The sequence below is a fragment of the Petromyzon marinus genome, chromosome 10 (assembly GCF_048934315.1).
Source record: "Petromyzon marinus isolate PM22_M1 ecotype Great Lakes invasive population chromosome 10, UKy_Petmar_22M1.pri1.0, whole genome shotgun sequence".
NCBI classification, from domain to species: Eukaryota; Metazoa; Chordata; class Hyperoartia; order Petromyzontiformes; family Petromyzontidae; genus Petromyzon; species Petromyzon marinus.
The window spans coordinates 9825896-9852815 of NC_133676.1; the positions used below are offsets into that span (position 1 = coordinate 9825896).

A 26920-nucleotide genomic window follows, 5' to 3' on the forward strand; every position below is an offset into this window, starting at 1 on the left:
TCTCATGATCATTGCAACTCCACGAGGTGAGATCTTGCATGGAGCCCCAGGCCGAGGGAGATTGATAGTTCTTTTGTGTTTCTTCCATTTGCGAATAATCGCACCAACTGTTGTCACCTTCTCACCAAGCTGCTTGGCAATGGTCTTGTAGCCCATTCCAGCCTTGTGTAGGTCTACAATCTTGTCCCTGACATCCTTGGAGAGCTCTTTGGTCTTGGCCATGGTGGAGAGTTTGGAATCTGATTGATTGATTGCTTCTGTGGACAGGTGTCTTTTATACAGGTAACAAGCTGAGATTAGGAGCACTCCCTTTAAGAGTGTGCTCCTAATCTCAGCTCGTTACCTGTATAAAAGACACCTGAGAGCCAGAAATATTTCCGATTGAGAGGGGGTCAAATACTTATTTCCCTCATTGAAATGCAAATCAATTTATAACATTTTTGACATGCGTTTTTCTGGATTTTTTGTTGTTATTCTGTCTCTCACTGTTCAAATAAACCTACCATTAAAATTATAGACTGATCATTTATTTGTCAGTGGGCAAACGTACAAAATCAGCAGGGGATCAAATACTTTTTTTCCCTCACTGTACCTGGATACCCGAGTACTATTCCCGGCCACGGATAACATCAGTGGCGAGCGATATCTGAACAGGTCCCTAGATACCACCCTTTCCCAATTCACACTGACCCGTCTGGTGAAGTATGGTTAAATAACCCCATGACAAACACATTGAAATATGTAGGCCTTCATCTAGCAGTGGATTGACAAAGGCCTACATATTTTCATCATCATTAAAAACCGAATTAAAAATTAAACTACTTCCTTGGCTTAAAAATATTGGGTTCGCTAAGTAGTACTGCTTTACAACAAAATGAATATAGGCATGTAGTACCAATAACCCATCTGTTTTAATTATAGCACGTGACAGGGGAAAGCGTTATCTGTCTGTATTTATCCTGCAGTGTTCCAGAGTCGTGTATTACTTAGGCAAATTGAAATGAAGGCGATCGCGCGCTTTATTATAATTGTGTTTGCAGGAACATTGCCCGATCGATTTAAACAAATAAAAGTGCGTTCCCGCTCAGAGTGAGTTGCAGAACTCATCTCCAAATTACAACTCAAAGAAAGTGGTGGTAATTCCACATTCATATGGTAGGGGACCACTTTATCCCTGACAAGCACCATCAATAGACTAAAGGATTCGGTCGTTTATGAGTGACTGGCGGATTAAGGCTCCCCCCGCCCCCCACGCCTTGTCGGTGATGGATGTTGTTTGACTATACTTCACCACGCTGGTCACTACGGGTTGGCAAAGCGAGAGTTCCGAGGACAGGTTAAGATATTCCACTCGCCGCTGATATTGGGCCGCTGAGCATATTACAACTCTACCACCTGCACTTTGCATTTCCTTTATGATATAACAGCTTATATATCAGCAAATAGCAACAATGGCATATGGTTTTACGTGCACCTGTTTGCTTTGCCTAAGTCGCGGAAGAGGGCTGGGGAGTAATTTGTTGAGCAATCTGTGTAATAGACCGTGAAACTAATCGAGTCGTGCGCGTAAGCAAACCGCACGGCGTAATTAATCCGTGCAATTGATTGCACGGATGCTGGGGCCAGACGTGAGGACGGAGGGCTATAAATGAGGAGCGGACCACTCTGTGAGTTCACGAACCTGCCTCCGGCACCCCCGACTCTCGCCGCACATTCGCTAACCAGCAGCACGTCCGGCAAGTATTGACGCTGACGACGCCACCCTCTGAGCAATATATGTCGACCGCTCCGCAGGAAGGGGTGACAAGTGCCGTTGTTTCTCCCGCGTGCGTTTTCGAGCCGCTGTGTCCCGTGTTGTTCGGCGTGATGTCCCCGCCTCGTGAAGCGAAACGTCGGACGTCGTTGCAGTAGTGGTGTTTACGAATTTATTTGCGTGCATTTTCTTTTTCACGTGCGTTTGAAAGTTCATGTCGCGGTTGCACTGCGAGCCCAGCGAAACCTGAGTTCGATTTCCAGTCATGGTCAACGTCAGCGGCGAATATCCGAACCAGTTATGGGCCTCCATTAGCTCGACTCAGTCTTAAATGAGTACCTGCTTGATGCGGTGTATAAACAATACAATTCAGGAGACAAATGCAGCCGGGCGTGGTGCTGGTCACATCAACCTCCTCCTACATCATGGCAGCCGAAATAAATGCTTGCAAACCAGCACTTGCCCCAGTAGTCTGTTAAAAGGCTATACAGGGGATATTTTCCTTTTGTGTGTGTGGCGTTTGTGTAGCATTTATCACGAACATTGGGACTGCTTGTCATCACCAAAGACATGTGAGACATCCACCACAGCCTGCACAAATAAGCATCCGTGCTAGGTTAGGGAGAGCACTGAAGTATCTCTAATCCACCTTGAGAAATATATAATCACTTAAATTATACACGTACAGTCACATCCCTTTTTTTTGTCAATCAATTGTTGGACGTTAGCCTGCCTGCTCACACCAACGTACCCCCCGCATTCAAGCGTGACCCTGCTGACCTTCCGAGATCTGAAGCTAAGCAGGGTGATTCAGAAAAGCCATAATGAGTGTTAAAGTCTAATTTCAGGAGGGTCATTCGTTGGACTCTTTGGCGAATACTTGATATTTTTAAAAAGTGTATTGTTGTTATTGTTTTCCCGCTAAACTTTGCTATGTACATCTGCCCTGCTACTTCTGCCAGTGACCATCGGTTTCTACAACACCCCCGGCGCGCCTGATGATGTGAATGGTTCTCCCCGTAGAAACAATGAGCGACGCGGGATTCCTGGCGGCACCGGTGCTGCTGCTGCTGCTCGTCAGCCTGGCCTCGGCGTCTCTGGAACAAGCGGCATCACGCGACGATGACAGGTGACCCCACCGCCCCCTACCCCCTTCATCGCGTGTCACGCCATGTCAAGGAATAAACAAACGGGAAGGGTTAAACAAAAAACCTGAAACGCTGTAGGGGCAATTAAAACAATCCTACCGTGCCTGCGATTGGGTTGCAGCAAACGACTTGATGTTAAATATTCGCTTCGCGTTCCCTATAATTCGGTGTAAAATAAAAAATAAAATAAAAATGTATTTCTTTTTTAGGTATTTTATGCAATCGGAAACGGACGCTGAGTTTTCGATGCGATCCAAACAAAGGTGGTGACTTTTTGTGACCAAACTTGGGTGCAGAGCGTGTGGAGGGGCGTTTTTGCAAAACAAAATCACAAGCAGCACGACTGACGTCATTGCGACATATATCTCATACATTTTAATTGAACGTCAAACGCAGCGGTGCCATCATCACAGCACTATGGCAGCACACTTGACAATACCGTGACAATAAAGCCTTTTTTTTTGCTTAGCCATTAACATTCCAACACTGAACAAGCGTCTTCCATTCTGCACAGTTTCTTGTCACCTTCATCTAAATATTCTCATCTCATCTATAGGCCTCATCATGCTGTCTCCCACTCTTTCTCCTTGCTTGCGTTGGCCTCAATGCTGTCGTTAATCTCACCCACTCGTCTGTCATCTGCTGTCTTAGCTCGATGTGCTGCCCAACTCCGTTTCAGTTTTGGTTCACTTTGTACATTCCATCAGTCGCCACAGTTTAACTTCTCAAATCTTCATTTCTAAGTATTGTCCTTCGACATTTCGTTCTAAATCCTCCTTTCCTCTACTCCTTGGCAGCCTCGTATCTCTCTTGCTTGCTTGCTCCTTCGTCGAGGACAAGGTTGCTATGCCCTCTAAGTTACGAGTTGCATAATACAAGAATCTAGAAGTTTCACTTTTTCATTAACTACGTTTCAAACTGACGCAGAAAATCCTCGGACACAGAGCCCGTGTACTTTATTATAAGATAAGAACTGTTTAATTATTGGGTCGCACGTTCCTATCAGTGACATCCGGCAGCAGACGCTTAGCACAGAATAAGCCGAAACTTGGAAGTGCCGACTGATTGGTTTTCCACCTTCCCTGCCGTACATGCACACGTGCAGCCCTGTTTGTCAAACCACTGCTACATGGTGACTTTACCGCACCAGCTGTGGCTTATCTAACCATACCTCACCATTGTTTAGCGGTGCGTGCTGTTGGCGAAGGCGGTGAATGCGGTCGTGGAAGTATGGAAGAAGTGCAGTCGATACAACAATGGATTTAGCTGCACGCTTCGAATACCGCCCGCCATGTAGCCATGCTGCCCTATAACAACCCGTGTTTGCATGGAGCTCACCCATAAAAGCACTATCCAGGCTCAGCACTGCTTAGCTTCCGAGATCTAACGAGATCCGATGCTTTCCGTGCGATTTGGCCATCGCTAACTCGACTTGAAGCCAGGTCTCACAGCTGAGCGATCATCCTCGCAAAAATCGAAATCTCTGAGCAGATCGATGCTCGCGACTGCTCGCGACTGCTCAAAAAAGACGTCTACATAGAAGCGAGTCAGTTCAAACACCGCCGAGTTGCTCGGGTGTTGAACCCGGATTTTGTGTTTTTTATTCACCACTTTTGCTCTGCCCTCGAACCGCGCAGCGCCGAACGTCCGCTGAGCAAGCGCCACTCGGAGGGAACCTTCACAAGCGACTACAGCAAGTACCTGGAGAACAAGCAGGCCAAGGACTTTGTACGCTGGCTCATGAACGCCAAGCGTGGCGGGTAAGGTCATGGTGTACCACCTGCACAGTCCTGCCAGTAAATGGGGAACGTGGGGCCAACGTTGGTCCAATGGTTGCAACCGCACGCTAACGTTGGCACAACGTTGCACGTTTACCAGGCTTCTGTCAATCCACTGCTGGATGAGGGCCTCCCCCGGTCCCTTGCGGGACGTGGGGGTTATTTGACCATACTTCACCACGCACCTCAGTGTGGTTGCCTTTGCTATACATCAGACCACTGACCTCACCATTTTGTAATTTGTGTGCCGTAAAGTTGAACGAAACTTGTGTTTCTAGCTGAGCATAATCATAAAAAATGTATTTGTTTCTTTTCTGACAAACTTATTATTTTTTCTTCTCATCATTGGTTTTCTTCACTGAGATAGTTTGTGCTATATTGTGTTCGCAACTCAGGTGTCTCCCTTGTAAAAACATATATATATACTTGTGTCTTCATTGTCAATGAGGTTCATGCGATAAAGTTTATTTCATTACATGCATGAAACTGGTGTCCTCAACGGCGATGTTCATCCCTTTGTCAATCCACTGCTGAATGAATGCCTCCCAAGCCGTGTCAGTCACAGGAGTTATTTGACCATACTTCACTAGGCTGCTCAGTGTGGATTAGTGAAGGTGGGAGGGGGAGACCCGGAAACTAGTTAATATATCACTCGCCAATGAATTTTGCTGTGGCCAGCAATTGATTGTGCAGTGCGTTAACCACTACACCACTACTCCAACCGTCAACAGCAATACATAACGTAAATCCCATGATGCTTTGCGAGTTAACAGGACATCTCTATTCTTTCGCATATTATACGCAGCCTTGGAGAAATTACATGAGTATATTTCACGTATTAATTTGTCATACAGCACGTGGCAGGATAACCAAATACACACATCCATTGGCCCTCAGGTTGTAGAATTGCACAGTGGGGGGCCCGTCAGGGAACGTGCATTATAAGTCCTTCCTGGGGCAAAGGAGAGAACGTGCCCGAAAGGACGTCCTCGGCACAGTTGGAGCAACGAGTGTGGTCTTCCCGGCTGGGCCACGTGGCGAGCAAAATCTTCTCTCACCATGCGTTCACCGTGCACCACGCTCGACTGCCCGCGGTAGTGAGTGAATTGCGAGTGGCCTGCGAGATCCCACGTGCTAACTGGAGCGATGAGATGAGCTCGCGTGGAGGAGCTACAGACGGCTCGTTGCATCGCGTAACAGCCGAGAGCGGCGACGGCTTTCTGTGGTCTTCATCCAACGGTGGATAGATCGTGACATGATGATGACGACGGGACCGTGAGGAGGTTGTGCCTGTCCCTCCTGCAGCAGTGAGCTGCAGCGGAGGCACGCTGACGGCACCTTCACCAACGACATGACCTCCTACCTGGACGCGAAGGCTGCCCGCGACTTTGTCAGCTGGCTCGCCCGCTCCGACAAGTCGCGCAGGGAGTGCGTGCGCAGCATCGCGTGCACCCGCAGCGTGCACTGGCATCCAGCATGCACCGCTAACCACCAGCACGCACTGCTGAATCTCCAGCACGTATCACTAATCCCCAGCATGCACCACTAACCTCCAGAGTGCACCAGAAACATCCAGCATGCACCGGTAATCTTCAGCATGCAGCAAAAACCTGTAGCACGCACCAATAAGCACCTACATGCACCGCAAATCACCAGAATGTACCGTGTTTCGTGTTTTGCCCTTCTCCCGCACCTCCAATTAGCACGCTTGGTTACGTACGGTGCGAAAGAATGTCAACATGCGTACAGTACACACGTACATACCACAAATCTCCAACATGCACCGCTATAACCTGCATGCACCGCGAACCTCCTGCATTCGCCACTCGCCTCCGGCGTGCACCGAAATGAGAACCTTCGGCCTGTGAATGTCACTCACGATGACCCCACCTCCCGCGTGTGCAGCGGAGGGGATCACCTGGCCGAGAACTCCGAGGACAAACGCCACGCGGAGGACGTGAACGCGCTGCTCGACAGGACGATGGCCAAGACCTTCGTCGAGTGGCTGGAGAAGCAGAACAGCAACGACCAGGCAAGAGCTGAGCAAACCATGAACAAACCCAGCTGGCGGGGACAGGCACGTCAGTCGTCTGTCAGGGCCTATAGAATATGGCCTAAATCAGTGTTCTTCATTGCACGGCCCTTCGGGCCACTGGCGGTGCCTCGTGGCCTTTAGTGCGGCCCTTGACGTGCAGCTCCCGACAATACACAAATGTGAAAGCACCCTATCATGATGCTGTCAAATCAAATGATTTCAAATGTGTGGCGGCCCTCACACTGATGTTTTATCGGCGAAAGTGGACCACCTTTGAAAATTAGTGTTGAACGTTGTAACAAAAAAGTAGCTTTATTATGGATTGACTCACTCCTGCCATGGGCGTGTGAAATTTCCATACCTGGTCGGGGCTGTCAACGGTAGGGGAGCACCACTCCACGCACGTTGGAGCTGGGGGGGGGGGGAAACTTCTGCTTTTGATTTAATGTAAGGACTATCCGTGCGCATGTCGTACTTGGATTTGCTGTCATGACCAGATTTGTGCTCCGTAATTCTGTTCTGTTCATGCGTATGGCAGCAAAAATATGTTCAGGATCTAAATGCCAATGTCGAGATCTGGTGCGGGCAACAACGAGAGAGCTTCAGGCGTGAGCTTGTGCAGTTTTGCTCGTCCTCCTACGTTAACAGAGCACAGGCTACAGTGGCTTACTATACGCTCTGTGGTTTGGCGTTGTATCGCCACAGTCGCACGACTGTCGCTTGTTTAAAAATTTACATGAATGAGATGAACGCGTCAGCCTGTTGATGGTCTGACCTGGTTAATGCCGCGCTCAGTAATCATACATTACAATAAGGCCGTATCCTCTTGAATATAAGACCACACTTACCATATATCCCTGAATTTTAAGCAAAATTTAGGTGCATATCGTATAACCTGTAAGGTGTGTGGTGACTAGATTTGTCTCACGCCATCTCACACTTACGCTGCCCGCCTCCTTCACAAACCCGCACTCGACTGACGAGCTCGGTGAAGCAATGGTCAAATAAATATACAAATAAAACCCCCCTCCCTCCCCCCCCTGCCACGACCCGCACGCACGGTACGAGAAACCCCTTCGTCCGCCCGTGGAGTGATAGGCGTCCACTAAAGTCGCCCGTTCGGTGTGTCCGTCCGTCTCTCGCAGACGGACTGAGGTGAGGAGAGAGACGGAGAGAGGGACGGAGACGAGGGAGAGAGGGGAGGGGAAGCCCGCTCGGCCAACTCCACCGCGCCGCCTGTCATTACGTGCCGCGTTTCCCCCGCGCCGCCCCGGTGGCCTCATCGGATTCAAACGCAGCCCTTCTGGCTGCCGCAATTCGCATTTGCCTTCTACCCACTAAACACCCCCACCACCCCCCCCCCCCCGTGCTTTTACGCCTGTAAATAATTCATTACAGAAAATGGCAATAAATTAAACATGAATCAGTTCACTGCGTCTGTTTTGGTATAAAGTGGCTCTCGCCGTATTATGGGATTCCTGTGCCAAAGGTGTGTTTTTGTGCGTCAGGCCCTCATATATTTGACGAGATTACGAGATACAGAAATATATTACTATTAACCCATGTGATGCAAATTATTTGTCAGATTTGAGATGTATTGTGTTGACATGTTGAATGTTGTAGGTTGACCCATGACCTCTTTACGCATAAATGCTTAAAAAGCAACGCTGGGTTGTTACCATTGGCTCATCACCGTGTTAACATATACGCGTATTGTTACTTTCATCCCAATGCGTAACTGTACCAAAGATAGGTGAGGTTAAACCGTAATATGTTTTACGTTGTATGTATACGAGTTTGTAGTCGTGAAGAAGGTTTTAAAGTAAAGGGCAGGGACACATCACTAGGAGGATGATGATGATGATGATGGCCGATGGTTGAGACTAATGGGGGAATAAATGGAAGATCAAAGAATCGCCCAACTGCGACTGTGGAGAAGTCAAAAACCATCAAAGCACATCACAGATGAATGCTCCATCCATCCGCATCCTGTCGGTATCACTGAAATCCACACTGCATCAACCCCACATCATTGGACTGGACGAGCAACCTTTGCATTAATTTATGACGGTCATTAAGAAAAAACGAACTGTCGCTTTTCACAATGCCATAAGGAAGAAGGATGGAGGAACGACACACGTCGGAAAAGGACAGACACTGCGGTGGTGGCGCGACAAGATTGAGTCAGGGGCAGGAGCAAACCTCCAGAGGCGATGGTAATTACGTGGGAAGACGTTCATACAGCAGTGGATAGATTATGGCTTTGGTTGGTGGTGGTGATGCTTAGTTTGGCGATACTCTGGTATGGAGGGTGGCACAGGTGACAGCGTCTCCAAACAATTCCACACCGTCTCCCGTGACCACCTATTTGAGATGTATGACATAATCACTGGAAATATGCCTGCTCCCATTGTATTTTGCCAGCTAAGATCACATCAGATGTTGGCAGCTAAGCAATGGTCGGAGCCTGGATAATCCTTCTGGGTGGGTGACCACCACGGACGCGAGGTTGTCATAAGCTGCTGCATGGCTGTGGTGCTTGCTGGTCAGCAAAGGGCAATACAGCAACATTCGCTATTGTATTGTACTGCTATGCTCCCACGTCTATGCTTTCCTTATTCATCAGCCTGCACTTGACCACCTGAATGTAAAATAGTAGTTGCTGCTATGTATCTACATTAGCCATACCAAATGAAGAAGCCCGCATCAACCAACGTGAAGTGTGGTCAAACAAGCCCCATGACGACACGGCGTACGAAGATCCTGATCATCAAGCAGTGGATTTGCAAAGAGGTGGACATTGCAGACCTCATGCCTGTGGCCCAATGAGAGATGTGCGCCGCCTGGCGGACAAAGGCGCGGTACTGCGTTTAATGCGCTAAAAGGTGACGGCAAATTCTCACGAATCTTCACGTTACTCAGAAGCGCAGTTTCATTGGCGTTTGCAGTTTAAAAAAAAAAAGACAACGAATCAACTCGCTGGTAATCGGTCTGTGCGTTATAAACGGGAACCTTACGCCTCATAAAATGCAGTGGATGAATGGAGGCGTTGTGTGGATGTGTTCCCCAGGAAACGTGGCAGGCTAACGTTCTAACGTTGCATTTTTACTAGAGGTGTCTGGATATTAGTTTTCGGGTATTCGTCGACATACTTCCGGTCTGAAAAACATCGTCGCAGCCAAAGTCGGGTAGGGTTTTAATGAGCGTGTTCATAATGGGTGTCGCCGTAAGAAAAAAAAATTAATATCAGCCGGAGCTGTTCGAGGCTGAGCTCTGGAAAACATCTCTCGCTCTCCGACGAGAGAGAAATTCCTGAGCATGAGGTGTGGGGGGGGGACCAAGCGAGGCGGTTTGTGCGGTGTTGGTTTTTAGGGCTCGCAAATTGACCGCAGAACTCACATTTTGCTGAGCAGCAGCGGTAATGTTTCACCACAGCGCCCACGTGGTTCGCGTTTTAACTGCTCTCTGTGAAGGCATGTGACCGAGTGCCGGGCGAGGCTGGGTCCAACCGAGTTTGCTCCGCTGTTCCTGCTCCTTGCAAAGCTTACAAAATCTGGGCTCTCGGCTCAACCCGATCCACCGGCACCGCCATGTCCTCCTCCTCCTCTCTCCTGTGGCGCTGCTGTTGCTGCGTGCCTCCCGAGGGCACGCCAGACGAGGTGAGAGGCAATTTGTGGAAGAGGATGTGATGGGGCTCAAACACGCCGTTTGGTGATGCTGCCTGTGCGTTGGCAGTGGTGCACAATGACGGATAACACGAAACAAACTCAACACGTTTCGTCAAAACACACTGGCTTCAAACGAAACATATTCGAGAGGCGACGTTTCGGGCAATGAACCTTAATAGCGTGGTATGAAGGGTCAATGCCCGAAACGTCGTCTGAGCATTGTTGCAGCCATATTCGGTTTGGGTTTCAATGCAGCGTTATTGACGAATGTGTTGGAATTATTATTACTCCGTAGTAATAATGCTGTATCGCATTGCGATGTGTTTTCGGGTTGTACGGTGTGTTGTTCGGCACGATGTCCGATGTTTCGATCCACGTGCTGAGTGAGAGCTTCTTCAATTCTCTTCCTGAAGAAGCTCCCACCATATGATCATCTTCTTTACACGAATACCGCTGTCTGTGTTCGCTAAGTATGTGTGTATCTCGGGTGTGTATACCTCGGGCAGTTATTGAAGTTGGCCCGGGATCAACATTCTGGGAGGTGTATCTGTATGTTTAATACTATAAATACCATTCGGATTTATATAGCGTCGAAAAAAAACAACGGCGTCCAAATAAATTTAGATTTAAAGCTTTCGTGACTGCAAGGATTAAACTTCTTTGGTTCTTTCGGTAAAGTCACGTAGAATGAGAATAAAATAATTATCATTTTACGTGACTCATTCTACGTGACTTTACCGAAAGAACCAAAGAAGAGGCATCCCAATACCCCGTGCATTTGCATATATTTGATTTACGCATATATACTGTATGTATGGAAATATGTGCATCCTGGAAAAGAGGCAAGTTCTGCCAAAGGCAGAAGAGAAGCCAGAAGCAAGGCATTGAGCCTGGACTTCAACAAGGGCAGGGAGCCAACAGCACGGACGGCGGGCGGGCGGTGGGGGGGAGGAAAGTCGGTTCCAGACTACAAAGGAGCACGAGAGAGCTTCCCACTGAGTGAACGTTGACCGAGGGCTGCCACTTGAAAGCCACGTTTGCCCGAGCAAAGGCACGGATGGAGATTAATTGTAACAGAAGGTCGCCATCACCGGCAGCGTTAGCAGCACGGGCACGCGACGTCCGTGCAATAGTGTCGTCTAAGCAAGCGCCTTTGTGGTCGTCGTGAAGTTCTGCCTGCTGGTTAAAGTTGCGACCGTTGTTTCCTTTGCGATAGCAGTGGAAATTATTTTGTCGATGTGTGCGATCGTGGGTCACTTAGTAAGTTCAGCAGGTTTTTTTTTACAGGCCAAAACAGTATTTGTACTTGCTAACATGCGGGATGTCTCAGTCAAACACGCCTGTGGAGAGGCCACAGTCCAAACATAAACACAAAACGCTGTACCCAGCACTCGCAGAGATCTCGCTCGCTCTCGCCATGTGCTCCGGATTATTGGATGAATGTTTTTTCCCCCCTCCACAGTAATTATATCATCAGCCAGAGTTTTGGGTGGAACGCGCGTCTTACACATCGGTAGGTCGTGTGTGTGTGTGACCAGATTGGTATACATACGCAGTAGATTGTGTTTACATCGGGCGCACATTCTAGGATGAGCGCGTCTTTTCTTTCCACGCTCGATGTGCGGTTCTGTTGCGCAATGGTGCGAGTTGTGTTGGACTCCAGCCCGCGTGCGTGTTTTTTTTTTACTGAGTGTATTTGTTTTTTTATTGTGAAGCGAGTTACTTGTGCTCCAATTAACCCGGCTCTACCCGGTTTTGCCACTCGCTGTTATTATGCATTCGGAGTTTGGTAAGTAACATTATACCCCGTTTAGTTATTATCGATTGCAATTAAACCCTGCTGTTTCTGGTTTAAGTAATGTTGTTTTAGTAACAACAATAATAATATTATCATAAATTGCCTGTGACTGACACGGATTGTGCCCGATGTCGTAAGCTAAGCAGTAATGAGCCTGGACAGCGCTTTAGATCGGCGACCACTATGCATAACCGGTTGTTATAGGCTGCGAGGCTACGTATTGGACGAAGGATGGCAGTTCAAACTAAATTGTACTGTACTCTGCTATGCTCCAACGTGTATGCTCCCCACCTTCAACTACACGCACTGGCAAGCGTTGTAAAAAGTGCGGCCAAACAACAACCCCCATAACTGGCGGTATTGGGAGCCCTTCCCCCAGACGTCGATTGACAAAGGCGCTGTAAGTTCTGTAACTCATTGACTGTCACGAGCCCGTTCATACCGCATGAGCAATTCAAGAGGTCACTGCAAGTCTGCAGGCAGATGGTAACATCCCAAGCAACACAGCGACGTGGCAGTGCTGGTCACGTGTATTTGATTTGCACAAAAGAGCACGATTTTAGTGAATGTTGGCTCTTCAGTAGCATATGATGCATGTCCCCCCCCCCCGCCTTGAAATAAGCATACGTTGCAGGGTGGTTGTAGCAGTAGATCGACAGACGGAGCCGCACACGCGCACGCACAAGCACGCATGCATCCGCGATGCCTTGGGCCGACATTTGGGGCCCACGTTTCGTGTCCTTCCGTGAGCAATGCAGAGGGAGCGGCTGGTCCACCGGGGCGGCTCGCTCATCCCTGCCAACGAGCAGGCCGGCGACGGCGGCGACTCCGCCGAGCAGCCTCCACCCAACCGTGGGTCCGTGGTCTCCGCTCGCAAGGCGCGACCTCCTCCTGCTTCCGCCGAAGGTCTGAACCAAGGCCGTAATTATAAATATGCTCAAAATGTCCCCTCCCCCCCCTCCCCAATATATAGCTATAAACAAAATATAATTGCTATGCTATGGAAATAAAAAGAACAATTTGCCAAACCTTGGCCACAATATCTGGACTTGTCTTCATATAAATCAATGCATAGATTTATGTTTATATTATTGTGGTTATGGTTGTACTTTATTAATCCCTAACCTCTGCCATTACATACAATGAAACAAGAAATGGTAAAAAAGTGAAAACAGAGCAATGTGATACAATACACTCTTAGACATTATTGTTCAAAAAAAAAGTCCATCCCATGTGTTAGTGAATTTATAAATATTTTAGGCAGGAAATTGGTTTTCAAATTTAGATTTTTTTTTCTGGGTTGGGACCCCCAGACACCCTGGAAGATTTGGTCCCCCCCAATGTTGACTCCATGGCTACGGCCTTGGTCCGAACCGCCAGCGTCGCCGAGATTGACCAAGCAAATTGGTGCTCGCCGTGACTCTCGTCGGGACGACATCGGGAGCGCTGGCGGGCTCTGCGTATCTCTAATCCAGCACCGTGCAGGCAAGGGGGTTGGTGGATCACACAAATGTTGTGAAACTCGTCTCCTGTAGGCGTCGAGGAGGTGACATAACCCTCACTCGCCAAGAGATGGGGGGCTGTCCATAAATGACGTCACGCGATTTTGGATGATTTTTGACCCTCCCCCCCTCGGCACACAGCGTCACAAAAAGTCAGACCTCCCCTCAAATATGACGTCACAAAGCTCTGCCCCCCCCCCCTCCCAAAAAAAACACATGCTTCAAATAGCTTTAAACTATTGTCATTGTAGTGCGTATTTAATGTGGCGCTGCACTCTGATATTGTAGGAGAAAACATTAAAAAGTCTATTTAAGTAGAACGTGTTGTCTATATTTATTTAAAGTTGCGCATTTTGATGTGACGTCACATTTCTCAACCCCCCCCCCCTCGTCACGCATCGTCACAAATGTCTGACCCCACCCCCCCCCCAGGTGCGTGACGTCATTTATGGACGCCCCTGGTAGTTCGAGCCAAAAAATGTGGACTCCACATTTTCCGGCTTTATGGGATGCAGTAATATCCCCCTGTTGTATATGTCGGTTGTGATAATTTTGATGAAAATCATAAAAAATAAATGAAATTTGGAATTTGCGTAATTATCCGAAATTATGTTAATTGATGTAATTATGCGCATAAATTATGCTAATTCGAGAGATACTCGTTTTAATTTATGCGAGTAGGTGTGATTATGCTAATGCAAGCCGTTATGATAATTAGGCCCCGCTTCGCTGACGAGGGTCGCATTATCAATCGGGATCATACAATTAATCGTATGAGGTTATGCCAGTGTGATGCAAGCATGCCAGAGTAACTCGCTCGTTGTTTAACTTCGTATTAACGCCTGGTAATACAATTATTCTCGCTTTAACCTTTACTGAGTGTATTAGTGTGTTTATGTCAGGTCTCCAAATTCAGATCTCACCGCAGAATACAGTTCTCGTAAATAAGATTATTATGCATGGACTTCTGGAAAGAAGCACGCAACCGCTTCTGCGTTAATCAATTTTATTCTAAACGAAACTTTAACGTTATGATATGCGAACCCTCAAGCTTGGAATTTCCAACACAGCATCAACCCAGCAAACATCAACGATTGCGTTGTTTCACTTTGGCAACCGCACATATGATTAATTCCACCATGTAACGTGAGCTTAATTGGTGATAGAGAGAGTTGTTAAAACATGCATGCACGCTATTCTAAACAAAAACCTTAACACTCTAATATGCAAATTCTTGTACTTGAAATTGTCAGCACAGTGTTACCAGCGATGTTCATTTCATTGATCTATCTCTTCAACCCTCAATAATCACGTTGTTAATTGGATAAAGGAATAATTGATTACTTCCTCTGGGTACCACGAGCATATTGAAAATACGAATAAAAGTCCTTAAAAGTTCATCCGACGATATTCATGCGAAATGGCAGTCAAAACAATTATTATTCCCCAAAGGCAAAAGTATATGTCAATGGATTCATTGGCAAGATTATGCCATTTAAAAGAAAACGAAAAAACGTACGACTTAGTTGCTTCTAAATTACCTTATCCACATAACTCAATGGCAGCAATGTTCTTCACGATCAGTTGATATTTAATGCACCACCTTGGAAGGTCACTCTTCTTGATTGTCCCGATATGCGTGTTGTGTGTCTTCGTGAAGCAGACGCCGCGTGATGCGTCGTGAGGGTGTGAGTGTGGGGGAGGGTGATACGAACTGCTTTGTTCTCTTGCTCAGGGCGTCGGCTTGGCTGCTCGTGCTGGCAGATACAGGCTCTTTCCGCTGCTGGATGGCTGCGCCGCACGCGCTCTCTCCGTGGAGATGCGCGCGACCACAATCGCCGCTGGTTCGCTGGCAGCAGCAGGCTCTTTCCACTGCTGTAGTATCTACGCACGCGCTCTCTCTGTGGAGATGCGAACGATCACGCTCTTCGCTGGTTCGCTGACTCTTTTGCTCACGGGCGGCTGGTCAGGCTCTTTCCGCTGCTGGATGAGCCAAGTCGGCACACGCTTGGCCGCTGGCAGCAGACGCTCTTGCTTGGTGGCGCTGGTCGCGCTGCAGCTGGAAGCTGGCACTCGATGTAGAAATAAAAGTCTTTGAGCGATACTTCGTCTTTCAGCTCTGAACTCACGCTCGTTGATACATCGCTACTCGGCGAGCCTCGCCATTCTCAGTTGATCGCGGGGCCCCTTGGAGCCAACCGCTCGCCGCCCTCTTCTGGCTCTCGCCGAGCTGTTCTCGTTGAACTGTCCAGAGCCTATATGTGTGTGTCATGCTGCTGTTTTATCCGGAAAAAAAATCTCTCCCCTCTGCGCGTGGGTGGGAGGGGGTGTGTGCCGTCCGTGTGTGGGTGTGTCCGTGTGTGTGTGTTTGTTAAGCCATCTGTTTTCCTTCATTTGATCACCGTGCCCTCCTCAAGGTGTTACATTCCTTGCTATCCGTGCTGCGGGAAGACAAAGGCAGCCGGGGTCTTTCCTTCCTATGGAACACAGTCTATCTTGGCTGTGTAAGCCCGTCCCATTTGCCTCATCCCTTCTGGATAACCCTGGATTTAACACTGCATCATTATTGTTGTTAACGTACCCAAGATTTGTGATTTAACATTGTATTAACTTTTGCTCCGCCTGTATCCGGGGGGGTCCGCGCTATCATGCCTGAGTCATCATTTACTTTATTTTATACCCGGTGTCCTGAGGTTAGAGAATTCGCTTTGACTTAGGCATAACTCGGACTGCCAGGATTATTCTTGACGCTTCGGTCAGGTCGTGTAGACAATTGTTGAAGGTGAAAATGACATTTAGTATCGAATTAATAAATGGGTAATGATTCACTGATGTAAATTGTGGCCTGGTTTTTAATTGGAGTAAGTGTGAGGATCGATAATGTTAGCTTATACTTGTTGTTGAATCTTGAACTTTAACCGTTGTTTTAATAGCAAATAAGAGGAAAACTGTTTAACTCGCTTGTATGCGTTGGTCTGTCTGCGCTGATGGAGGGGGGGGGGGGGGGGCGAACTCTCAAGCTTGGATTTCCCCCTCCCCTCTTGCTGACCCCGGAGTTGCTGCGTAACATCAATTTTGATGTTTGTTTGCCCACCCTTTGGCAATCTGGAGATGTGGGAGATAGTCGCTAACCTCTTTTTGCACTGGAGTTTATTATTTATTTTAAAAAAATGGCCTTTTTACGATCTCCATCTGCTGTTTGCTGGTCCTTGGTTTGTGTTTTTATTTATTATTTCGGTTACTAAAAAAATATATATAGGCAAATATTATTGATATTGTGGAAAAAGGGCCGTATACAACACCCCCCCCCTCCCCCGGTTTACATTGGTGATGCGGATCTCGAAACGACGTAAATCAAAGCAATTTGATCTACGAGAGCTGCACAAAGATAACGGAGGGTGCGGTGGTGCTGTGTTAATGCGCGCATCTTCATCCTAGACGTACCCACAATGCTACATTAAATTACTTAAAATACTGTACACAACATTCGTGTTCAGCAGTAAACTTTAACACAAATTATACAGGGCACAATATTATACAGTACACTATTAAAAAAATCACCAAAATACATAAATAATATACAGTACTCTTCAGTACAGTACATTCCTGTATGCGCGAGAGCCAACTAGTTTGTCTACAGGGTAGGTGAAAGCGAAGGCTGAGGCTACGGATACGAGAAAGCATGATGCTGTCAGCGACGTGTGGGTTCAGGCGACGCAAATCTGGAGCAACATGACCACACTCAATGATAGCTGGCGCCAAATTCTGCCACACGCCCTCCCGCATGGCCTTGTGGGAGCCACCGTGTGCCAATAAAGTAATTTTATTTCAGTTTTTCTTTGGGTTCCATTCCAATCATGTACATGTACGTCATCGGAACGGGAAAGGGTTAATATGTGGGGAACTACAGAGCTCGAGTCATTCTCTGTCGGTGCTACAAGTTGAAATAATAATAATTATTGATGGGCCCGTGCTCCACATAAGTGATTCAAAAAAGCAACGTCAATCCGGTTGGATTTTTCACCTTTGCCCATTCTGTGGTGATGGCCACACTCGCTGGCTGCTGTCCGCAGCACTTGACAGGCACGGCGGAGAGGAGGATAGAGGGCGAGCGCTGACCGTGCGTGCGGTCGGGGTGCCCGACGTGGACTCCCGCGTGACGGATGCGGCGGAGACATTCGCGAACCTGCAGGCCGAGCACATGGGGGTCGCCCGCGCCCGGCAAGACCTCTGCAAGAGCGCGTGCTGCGGCAGCGCCGCCAGCCAGCACGGGCTTGCCGAGTGCCTCCGCAACCTGGAGCTCCGGCACGGTGAGCGGTGCCGCGAGGGGCATTTTGTCCGATTGGGAATATTGGCTCGGGCGTCGGCGATGGAGTGAACAATGCTGGTCGCGTTTGAGTACACGAACTCGCCTTTGTCAGCCACTATTTTTCTTACCACTGATATCTCCATCGTGACCAGCATTGTGATTTTTCAGAAGTAAAGCCTGTAAGCTCGTGTCCATAATCATGTTATGGCTTATAATGAGGTACTTCTATTATCTGACATGTTATCTGACATGTTAAGAAAATGGGCTTGGGCAAAATATGTCGCTAAAAAAGATGATGGGAGGGTGGTTAAGATAAAGTCACGGATGTCAATGAAGTAAATGTACCCAGGATGATATCCACTATAGAAATGGAGCGATGAAATTCTATCATATGCAGGACCATTAAGAGATGGTGACAGTTTGAAGAGCCTTTCATCCAGCATGACGAAGACTACCTGACATGTCACAAATTTTTAACAGATTAATATTACAATACCAAGTTCATTTCAGTAAATTTGTAAAGAATATGGTAACAGATTTTATTGAATGTTCACATTTTTAACATGAAGCAGTTCTATTTAAAAATCTAAAATTTTGTACGTAACCTGCAAATAATATTTTACCACTGCCCCCATGAGTTTACAACTGTTATTTTCAACCCTACAGAGACGGCGCTTAAGATGGAGCTCAAGGGCTACAACTTCTCATTGGTGATGAAAGACGGAGGCGTGGACATGCCGACGAGCGTTCAGGAGGCTGCTCGACTCGTTTCCGAGTTGAGCACACGGGCGAGAGCCTTCCTGGGAATGAGCACGCGGCTGGACGAGATGATGGCCGCCCTGCTGCGCACAGAGTCCACAATCTCCAAGGAGGTTACTGAAACCAACAGAGACTACGCGGACAACGTGCGGGCGCACGACAACATGCAGAGGAGCCTGGCCGAGTTACGGCGGGGACGCAAGGACGTCGCTCGCTACAAGCAGGAAATAAACAGCCTCTTGCTGCAGGTCGCTCAGATAGCTGGGGTGATGGAACAAGCTTCCGAAGACTAAGGATCAGATTTCTCACATTGCAGAATTGGCCAAACCACGCATCACCCTAATCTTGGGTAGGTAGGAGTGGCAGAAACAACCGCGCTCACCGCGAGCACAGGATAAGGGAGAGAAACCGAGAGAAAGGAGTGAACAGAAAGGGAGATGAAGAAACACGGAGAAATAAGCAGAGGAAAACAAAAATCGGGCATATGGAGTCGGGGGGGTCAGAGAGAAATAGTAAAACTAGACGCACGTAAAGAGACAGAAAACGAGACAATGAGACAGTGGGAGACGGAGGGAGAGACATTGACAGAAAAGGCAGAGAGGAAAACAGGACTTGTTATTAGGTGGTGGTGGGGGCGATAAGACAGACTTGATAATTTAAAAAAACGATTCAGCTTAAATTGATTCTGAAACATAAACCAGATAAGTGGCATTCAGTCCAATAGTAAAATGTGCTGTCCGGTGCACCCTTAATTCTTGGTGTCGGAAACACACCTTTTGGCAAAGAAAAAAAATATTTGGCTGGCCAATAATATGGAATGATCACAAATGTGATATATTTTGCTATTTTATCCTGTTATATTCTACGTAATCACATCATTGTAATGCAGCTACCTTAAGAACTCCTGCACAAGCATAAATGAAAACATTCTTTGAATTTAAGTACTGAATACCAACATTCAGTCTCGTAAATAGGTATTGTTGCAAATAAACCATGGCATTTTTTTCATAACAGGTCCCTGCAGGGTGGGCTGGTAGGACAAGTCTCTGCGCTGTCTATTGCTGATTTTACACCCAACAGCACGAGATTTCACTTCGTTAAAGTATTGAAAGGGGACGGACGGACACATTAATCTATTGCAGGCTGGTACACTCAGTTTAAAACTTCGTTCCTACCAGTATTATATACACTTTGTATGTTTTATTCGATAAGCTTAAAGTTTTGCACATAATCAAAAATCGGAATTTAAATGTACCCCACAATTTGGTTGTGCAAATAAGTGCGTAAGTTATATTTGTTAGCACTGCATTAACCCAACATGAAAAAAAGTATTACTGGAAACATATCACGTGTCACGGATTTTATTTCATGATAAAATAAACATTCCAGGGTTGTTATATTTTTTTCACGAGCAAATGTACAAAAAATGCTACTGCCATTAACGTGCCCTATTAAGATGCAGAGGACAGCATAGGATATATTCAGAACGTCCTCGAAATAACGGTGATTTTTTTTGCAGAAAGAAATGTGCTCCAGAAGATCAAAACACAGCACATTATGCGACTTGCTAATTATCTGCATCTTTGCAATATGCAGAAACTGTCATTTGCCAAGTAGTCCCAGTTTCGTACTGAAGAAGTAACCATAGCTTTCGACTGTGCATTCCCGATTTAGTTTGTGATTATGTTCACGTTTTTTTTTGCTAACTTTGACGTAGTTTTTTTATTTTTCTGAACATAGAACATTCCAAATTGTGAATGAGATGAATCTGATCCTCATGGACATAACAGGGTTTTGTTAGGAAAATTAATATTTTACCGGGGTACCTTAAATTGAATTCGTCCGGTATTTTGACAAGACTATAAAATGCGCTTTAACTCGACTCGTCAGGCTTTGGCTCCGTTGTCTGCTGTGAGATATGCTGCTGAAATATTCGGCTGAGGTTCTGAGCAGGTTGTTGGAGCACGGAGCTGGTCTGCGAGCACACGTGCGACAGCGTGCCCACCAGTTGGCCCTGTAGCACCTCCAACTTTGGCAGCTTCGAGTAGTTCAGCAAACTTTGCTTGCTCATCAGCACATCGTCCACGCAGCCCCCTGGGAGGTTTGGAGAAACAAAAATAACACAATGGGACAGTGTCATTAAGTCGGGTAAACATTATTGTTTTTTTTTTAAAGTGGTTGGAAAAAAAGCCCCACTCATACTTATGTAGAACTTATTTCGCACCGTACGTAGCCAACTGTGCTATTTGGAGGTGCGGGGGAAGGACAACAAACTACACACAAAAAGCAGTTCTAAAGAAATTAGTTATCAATCTATGTTTAAAAGTGCTTATCTCCAGTGGCTTCCTAATATCGGAAGAGCGTTCCAGACGGACGCAAAAAACGCATCTGAAAGCGTGTGATGTGGTGACCGTCTTTGAGCATGGGGTATTGCCTAACTTTTAGTTTTTACAGCCCCAGAGCCAGTGTTGGAAATTCCGCACTACTTTGCCAGGGGTAAGGTTGTCAAATACAACATACACACAGCCCTTTCTGTCAATCCACTTCCTGATAAGGGTCTCCCCAAGCTATGCGGGGGGTTGTGGGGGTTATTTGAAAACAGTCAATGTGAAGGTAGGGAATGCAGATGTTAAGTGCGTAGAAATATTGTTAATCAATATATTTTTATGCACTTTCCTCTGCTACCCACCACAGCTCTATAGGACGATTGTTGGACGACCACAAAGTGGAACTCGTTTTTGTCAACTCCAAAGAGATGACACTCACATCTACCGCAAACTGAGATTTCCACCTGCAACGTGCAACTTTCCAATTACGAGCCACACGACCTAACCCTACTGCGCCAACCAGCTGGCTGTGTATGAGAAAGGGTGCAACGATATTGTCCTTAAGGAGTGCTCACCTAAGAGAATAACCTGTGGGACTGCACGCAGCACTCGCAGGAGTTCCCGCACGCGAGGTTCATGACTCACGACCAGAACGTTATGGCAAATGAAGAGTGGTTTCAAGTTCTTGTATTTGCTGTCATTCAGGAAATACTGTACAACCTGTGAACACATTTTGTGCCTTTAATAAACAAAAACATTCGCTTTGCCTTTTAACTACATTTTTATACAATTGTTGAAATGTTTTTCATTTTAGACACGTTCAATCACTCAAATATTTGCGGTCACCTTGTTTGGAAATATCTTGGCATAAATGTCGTGCTTTCGAAGGTGATGCCTAAACATCACCCAGTCTTCATCCTTCATCGGTCCAAGCTGGCATATGGTGACCATGCGATTTTCACGGAACAACTTCTCCACCTCCCTTTCCAGCAGCATCTCAAGTTTGTTCTTCTGCTCTCACACAGACATGCCATCCCTTATGCAACCAGCGGTCAAAATGGTTTTGAGGATTGCATATATTAAAATGATGCAAATGGCTCATACGGTTTTTTTTTCTTCCAACATAGCCATCACAAATAGACAATGCTTGAAGAACACCATATGGTAAATGCAATCGCATTTGAGTACAATGTTTAAATGACCATATTTGTCCCGACCAAAGATAGTGTATTCTTACATGGGGCTGCTAATGAGCATTGTGCATTACATGATCATATGGGTCAGAGAACATATCAAAAGTTATTGACGTAATTTTTACTGTTAAGAAAAGCGGGCTTGTGTAGGACAGTCGCTAGAAGGGATGATGGCGAGCGGTCAAGACTACCGGTGGAATGGTATCCAAGGGAGGGAACATGCCCGGGGGAACATTGTATGTATGTACGTTGAACTTCTTTTGCACGGTACGTAGCCAACAGTGATGATTAAACGGAACGAGAATGTCTGTCTTAACTCAAAAACATTATGCCTGGAATAAGACAAGATGTACCTCTTCCATCACGTCGGCAGACTTGATGCATTTAGGGGGCACCAGCGGCTTTGGAGTGATGACTTTTGTCAACTCGAGCACTTTTTGCTTCAAGTATGGAATGGGCCGTTTGTGGCGTGTCACTGCCCTGGCGTTTCTCACAAACTCCAGCCGCGGAACCCAGCCTGTGGGTCGACCCCACAAAAACAAAGCAGAGCAAATTATTAAACCGTATTTCACACGTCAATGACCAAAAACATGTAAAATGCACCCGATGTCATCAGATTTCAGAATCCAAGTGGGTATGAGCCTGAATAGTGCTTGGATGAGCGACCCCCATACACAACAGGCATTATCGGCTGCTTTGGGGATATATTGTGGGCAGAAACGGGTGGTGCAGCATAATCTACTGCTGTACTGAACTGTTTATCTCCCACATCGATGCTCCCCACCTCCATAACCAGCATCGTGAAGTATGGTGAAATAACTCTCACGACTTGCACGATGTAGGGTGGCCCTTATCCGGGAGTGGATTGATAAAAGATAGAAACTTGTACCTCACACATCACATTACACCTCATGGATGATGAAGAAATACAAAATCAGGGGCCACATGAGACACGGGTAACGTGACAAAGTGTGGAATGGGTGCTGGTCAAATACTCTGGTTGGCTATTTACAGATTGACAAGTTGTCAGCAAGTGAAATCTCAAAATTAGCTTTTCAAACAGTACCAATTGCCTTACATGTGATATGCAGGAGGATCAATATTGTATTACAGAATTTCATAATCAGAATCTTTATTTATCCTGGAGGAATCCGACGAGCTGTAATTCAGCAATGGCCACAATGCTCCATATACACATGAGTAAAACGAATAATGTACAGGCCTTTTTCAATGCACTGCCAGACAGAGGCCTCCACATGCTGTATCAATCTGGAGATTATTGGCCATACTGCTAAGAGGGAGTTGGTGAAATGGGGGATAGGCAGGGACAGGCCATATTTATCTCAATAAACCGAGGTCTATCAAAACTGTGCAGATATAATTCGTCATCGAGATAAGTGGTCGCTGTAAATATTACTCAGGTCGCTAAACTCATAGTGCAGTGCGTTAACCAATGTCACCACCACACACATTAGTGCTATGTAGGAAAGGTACTGCAATTGTATAGAGGATAAAATATACAACACATCCATTAACGCAAGACTCGCAGAGGCACAACGTATAGCACTTCGGGCATTTTTTCTCATTAAAGAAAATGTCAGCTTTTGCCACTCAACCTCACACTAATGCTAATATATTAAATGTACAAACCACTATCACAACAACTAAGCTGATAAAAAAACAACCGACATCACTGAGCAGGGTTTTAAATCCTAAACCAATTTTGGTGAGAGGCAACAAGCAACACGTATGCCACTTTACATAATTACTAGACTTAATAACATCTCGGGAAGGTGTTTGTGCATATGGAACCGAGCGGTGAAACTAATTCCCCAAATCAATTAGGGACTCAGGAGTAGTCGAATAATGTTTTATCCATTTCCAGACGTTTTAAGTATAATTCCATCAATTGGTACATTTATTTAAATTCAATTTCAATAGTAAAATGTCCCTATTAAAAAATGCATCTCAACAGTTGTAATGTCACAGTTTTCACGTGATCGTAAATCACACTGGCATATTATATTGTACGGTATATACTACAATAAAGTTTTGCTGGCTCTCGGGCGGGCAAGTGCACAGCAGTGACGTTACCGCGCACGCCTGCGTGATAACGTCACCCGCATCCCCTACACAGCGTCGATTCGGGTTCGTGCGTGCCAACGTCAATCCTCCCTGTAACAATAGGTTTTACCCTTTCTGGCAATAAAACAGTTTGTGTTAAGATGTTAAAACACCAATCAGAAATCTTTTGCAAGGAATCCCGTCTGCATTAACCACACACGGTACTCGTGGTGAACATGCAAACAAAAACATGCTCCGGTAAAATATGCATTGTCTTTTAAACTGGTCCACACAAGAGACAGCTTCCTTTAGAACCTCGTCTCAAAGTGTTAGACCAGAGAACGCCAATAGGCGAACAGCACAAAGACAATAATAGGGTTTTTTACCCTTTTGTCTGGCAACAAAACTGATACCTTGTTTTTTGTTTGCAGTTTGTCCGCAGGTATTGTGGTTAATGCAAACATGATCTCTTGTAAAAAAAAGTATCAGTTTTGTTGCAAGAAAAAGGGTAAAAAAACCTATTATTATATTTTGCTACTGGCAAAGGAGGTCTCGTGTAGCACAAAGACAATGCGCACTACCAGGGCATGTATAGCTCGGGGTTGAGCAGCTACAATGTGAAGCCTCCCCTTCAGTCACTCCGCCACCCCGGCCCCGTATCCCACGCAAATGCGCTGGCAATGATTGTCTTGACCTAATGACCGCTGTAATGCTACTGATGATCCTATTAGAATGAGAATCTGTGTTTATTCTGGAGGAATCCTCCGGGTTGTTCCATCCACATTAAGAAACATGCGTTTACATTACTTGGCTGCTCTACATGAGCCACTTCGTTGAGTTATCATTTGTGGAAAAGATCGCTTCTGAAAAATAACTCATGGCTCAGCGGGCTTTAGCGGGTAAAATGTTTAGTTGAGTGATTTTCCTACCTTTCCTATATTTTGCAAACCTATAGTTTTGTATTGTTTGTTGTAACTTTCTGACCTAACCCTGCTTGGCATCTGTGAAAAAGAGCTTCACATCTTATCTGATTTCTCAAGGATAAATATTCTGACAATCCAATGACCACCTCGCCCGGAATAATTACGCCCGTGTGCTCAGCAAAGCCCGAGTCTCAAGACTATTTCGAGAGAGTACTGCCAAGATTTACGCAAAAGGTTATATCACTAAGTGAATCGCACTTGAGTCATTTGCAGGTAACGTTTTAGCATTGGGATGTTAGGCCGATAGCAGTTACATTGTACGAGTTGTTTAAGCCATGGGAGGGGGCATACGAAGAAAAGTGTCCGAGTCGTGAATCAAACCCAACAACCTCCTTGCTATATTCTTAGTTTTTTCGGTAAAGTCACGTTGACTTTACCGAAAAAACTAAGAATATGAATTACTGCAGTCACGAAAGCTTTAAATCAAAACCTCCTTGCTGTCAGCCACAAGTGTTAACACTGCGCCATCCTGCCGCCCAATTAATGCGCCAATCTCGTCAGTTCTCGAAAGTTAAGCAGGTTTGAGTCCGAATAATGCTTGGATGGATGACGACCGTCGGGGAAAAATAACAAGCTGTTATATATATTCGTGGTGCTACGTTCTGGGCAGTGCAGTCAAATCAGTGCTGTACTGTCGTCACGTCTATACTCCCCGTCATCACTCACCCAGTGACCGGCGTCAAGAATGGTTAAACAACCCCCGCAAATCCGCACGGCGTAGGCAGCTTCTTTTCGTCCAGCAGTGGAATTGCCAAATAGGTCGTAAATGCGCATATGCGGACAGACCTCTTAGCCAAGTAACATGCCATTTTGCTTGTGCGGTATTCGCCGTGGCAGCCCGCTCACGACGCTGCCTGCATGCCAGCTCGAACTCCTCGACCAATTGCGATACGAGAGAAGCGAACACGGCCGCAAACTTCGCACGTGAAGTGTCCAAGGCTCGCCGACAAGGATGTCTCGGGACAGACCCAGGTGGTAGATGCACCGTGTCCCCTACTGTGCCAACTTTGTTGCGTGTTAATCCGCCCGGCGCTGCGCCCGTTGTTGTGAGCGTCGCTCCTCTGCCCCTCCGTTATTGCTGGAGGGCGACTGCCTCCAACTGCCCAGTAGCAGCGACCTTCACGAGCCTCCTCCACAGAGGTCGATCTCGACACCGCTGGTTACCAGCCGTCACGCACGTCCACTCAGCTCCACGTCCTCCTGTAACCGCATCAGCTCCGTCTCTCAGTCCAGCGCCACGGTCGTGCCCGTTTAGCCCCCTCTATGCGACCAAACGTTCAACAATGAGCAGTTTAATTACGGACGCTAAAACACAAACACCCCCTCCCGTTCGGAACACACACACACGAGAGACACACACACGAAACACACACACACGAGACACACACGAGACACACACACACGAAACACACACACGCGTCAGATTAACAACGCACCGCGGGCCCACGCCAGCCCGCTCCTCGTGAAGGTCGCCATCTTACTCCGGGGAGTAACCGCCCCGCCCCGCCCCCCCCGCCGCACAACGTCAGCGCTTCCCATTGGCCACGCGACTTGACCAATCGGCGCGGCTCGTTATAAGTAAGCCCGCCTCCTATTGGAGCAC

General features: G+C 46.7%; 3 protein-coding genes and 1 long non-coding RNA gene across 7 annotated transcripts; 2 read left to right on the forward strand and 2 right to left on the reverse strand.

Moving 5' to 3' along the window:
- The first annotated feature begins 778 nt into the window (after positions 1-778).
- Positions 779-8136, forward strand: GCG (glucagon). 2 transcript variants are annotated; one of them, XM_076066132.1, is made up of 5 exons: positions 779-2882; positions 4539-4661; positions 5988-6107; positions 6585-6711; positions 7860-8136. In XM_076066132.1, the coding sequence occupies exons 1-5, from the start codon at positions 2761-2763 to the stop codon at positions 7866-7868; spliced, it is 501 nt and encodes a 166-aa protein (XP_075922247.1). In that variant the 5' UTR covers positions 779-2760; the 3' UTR covers positions 7869-8136. The 2 variants fall into 2 exon arrangements, with proteins under 2 accessions (XP_075922247.1, XP_075922246.1); XM_076066131.1 differs by having other exon boundaries at positions 953-2882; positions 5985-6107.
- A 1584-nt stretch (positions 8137-9720) lies between these two features.
- Positions 9721-21851, forward strand: LOC116940946 (uncharacterized). Of its 2 annotated transcripts, XM_032951363.2 has the most exons (4): positions 9721-10373; positions 12939-13086; positions 17756-17992; positions 18658-21851. In XM_032951363.2, exons 1-4 carry the CDS (start codon positions 10305-10307, stop codon positions 19041-19043), a joined length of 840 nt encoding a protein of 279 aa, XP_032807254.2. In that variant the 5' UTR covers positions 9721-10304; the 3' UTR covers positions 19044-21851. The 2 variants fall into 2 exon arrangements, with proteins under 2 accessions (XP_032807254.2, XP_075922251.1); XM_076066136.1 differs by lacking the exons at positions 9721-10373; positions 12939-13086 and having other exon boundaries at positions 14109-17992.
- Positions 20096-26856, reverse strand: MRPL10 (mitochondrial ribosomal protein L10). Of its 2 annotated transcripts, none has more exons than XM_032951364.2 (5): positions 26754-26856; positions 22624-22787; positions 21924-22088; positions 21653-21797; positions 20096-20844 (listed from the first exon to the last, which is right to left on the reverse strand). In XM_032951364.2, exons 1-5 carry the CDS (start codon positions 26854-26856, stop codon positions 20624-20626), a joined length of 798 nt encoding a protein of 265 aa, XP_032807255.2. In that variant the 3' UTR covers positions 20096-20623. The 2 variants fall into 2 exon arrangements, with proteins under 2 accessions (XP_032807255.2, XP_075922252.1); XM_076066137.1 differs by lacking the exon at positions 26754-26856 and adding an exon at positions 25984-26101.
- On the reverse strand, positions 23147-25977 carry LOC142924228 (uncharacterized). Its single transcript, XR_012941411.1, has 2 exons — positions 25748-25977; positions 23147-25646 (listed from the first exon to the last, which is right to left on the reverse strand). It is a non-coding gene; the product is annotated as an uncharacterized LOC142924228 (long non-coding RNA).
- Positions 26857-26920: the final 64 nt, after the last annotated feature.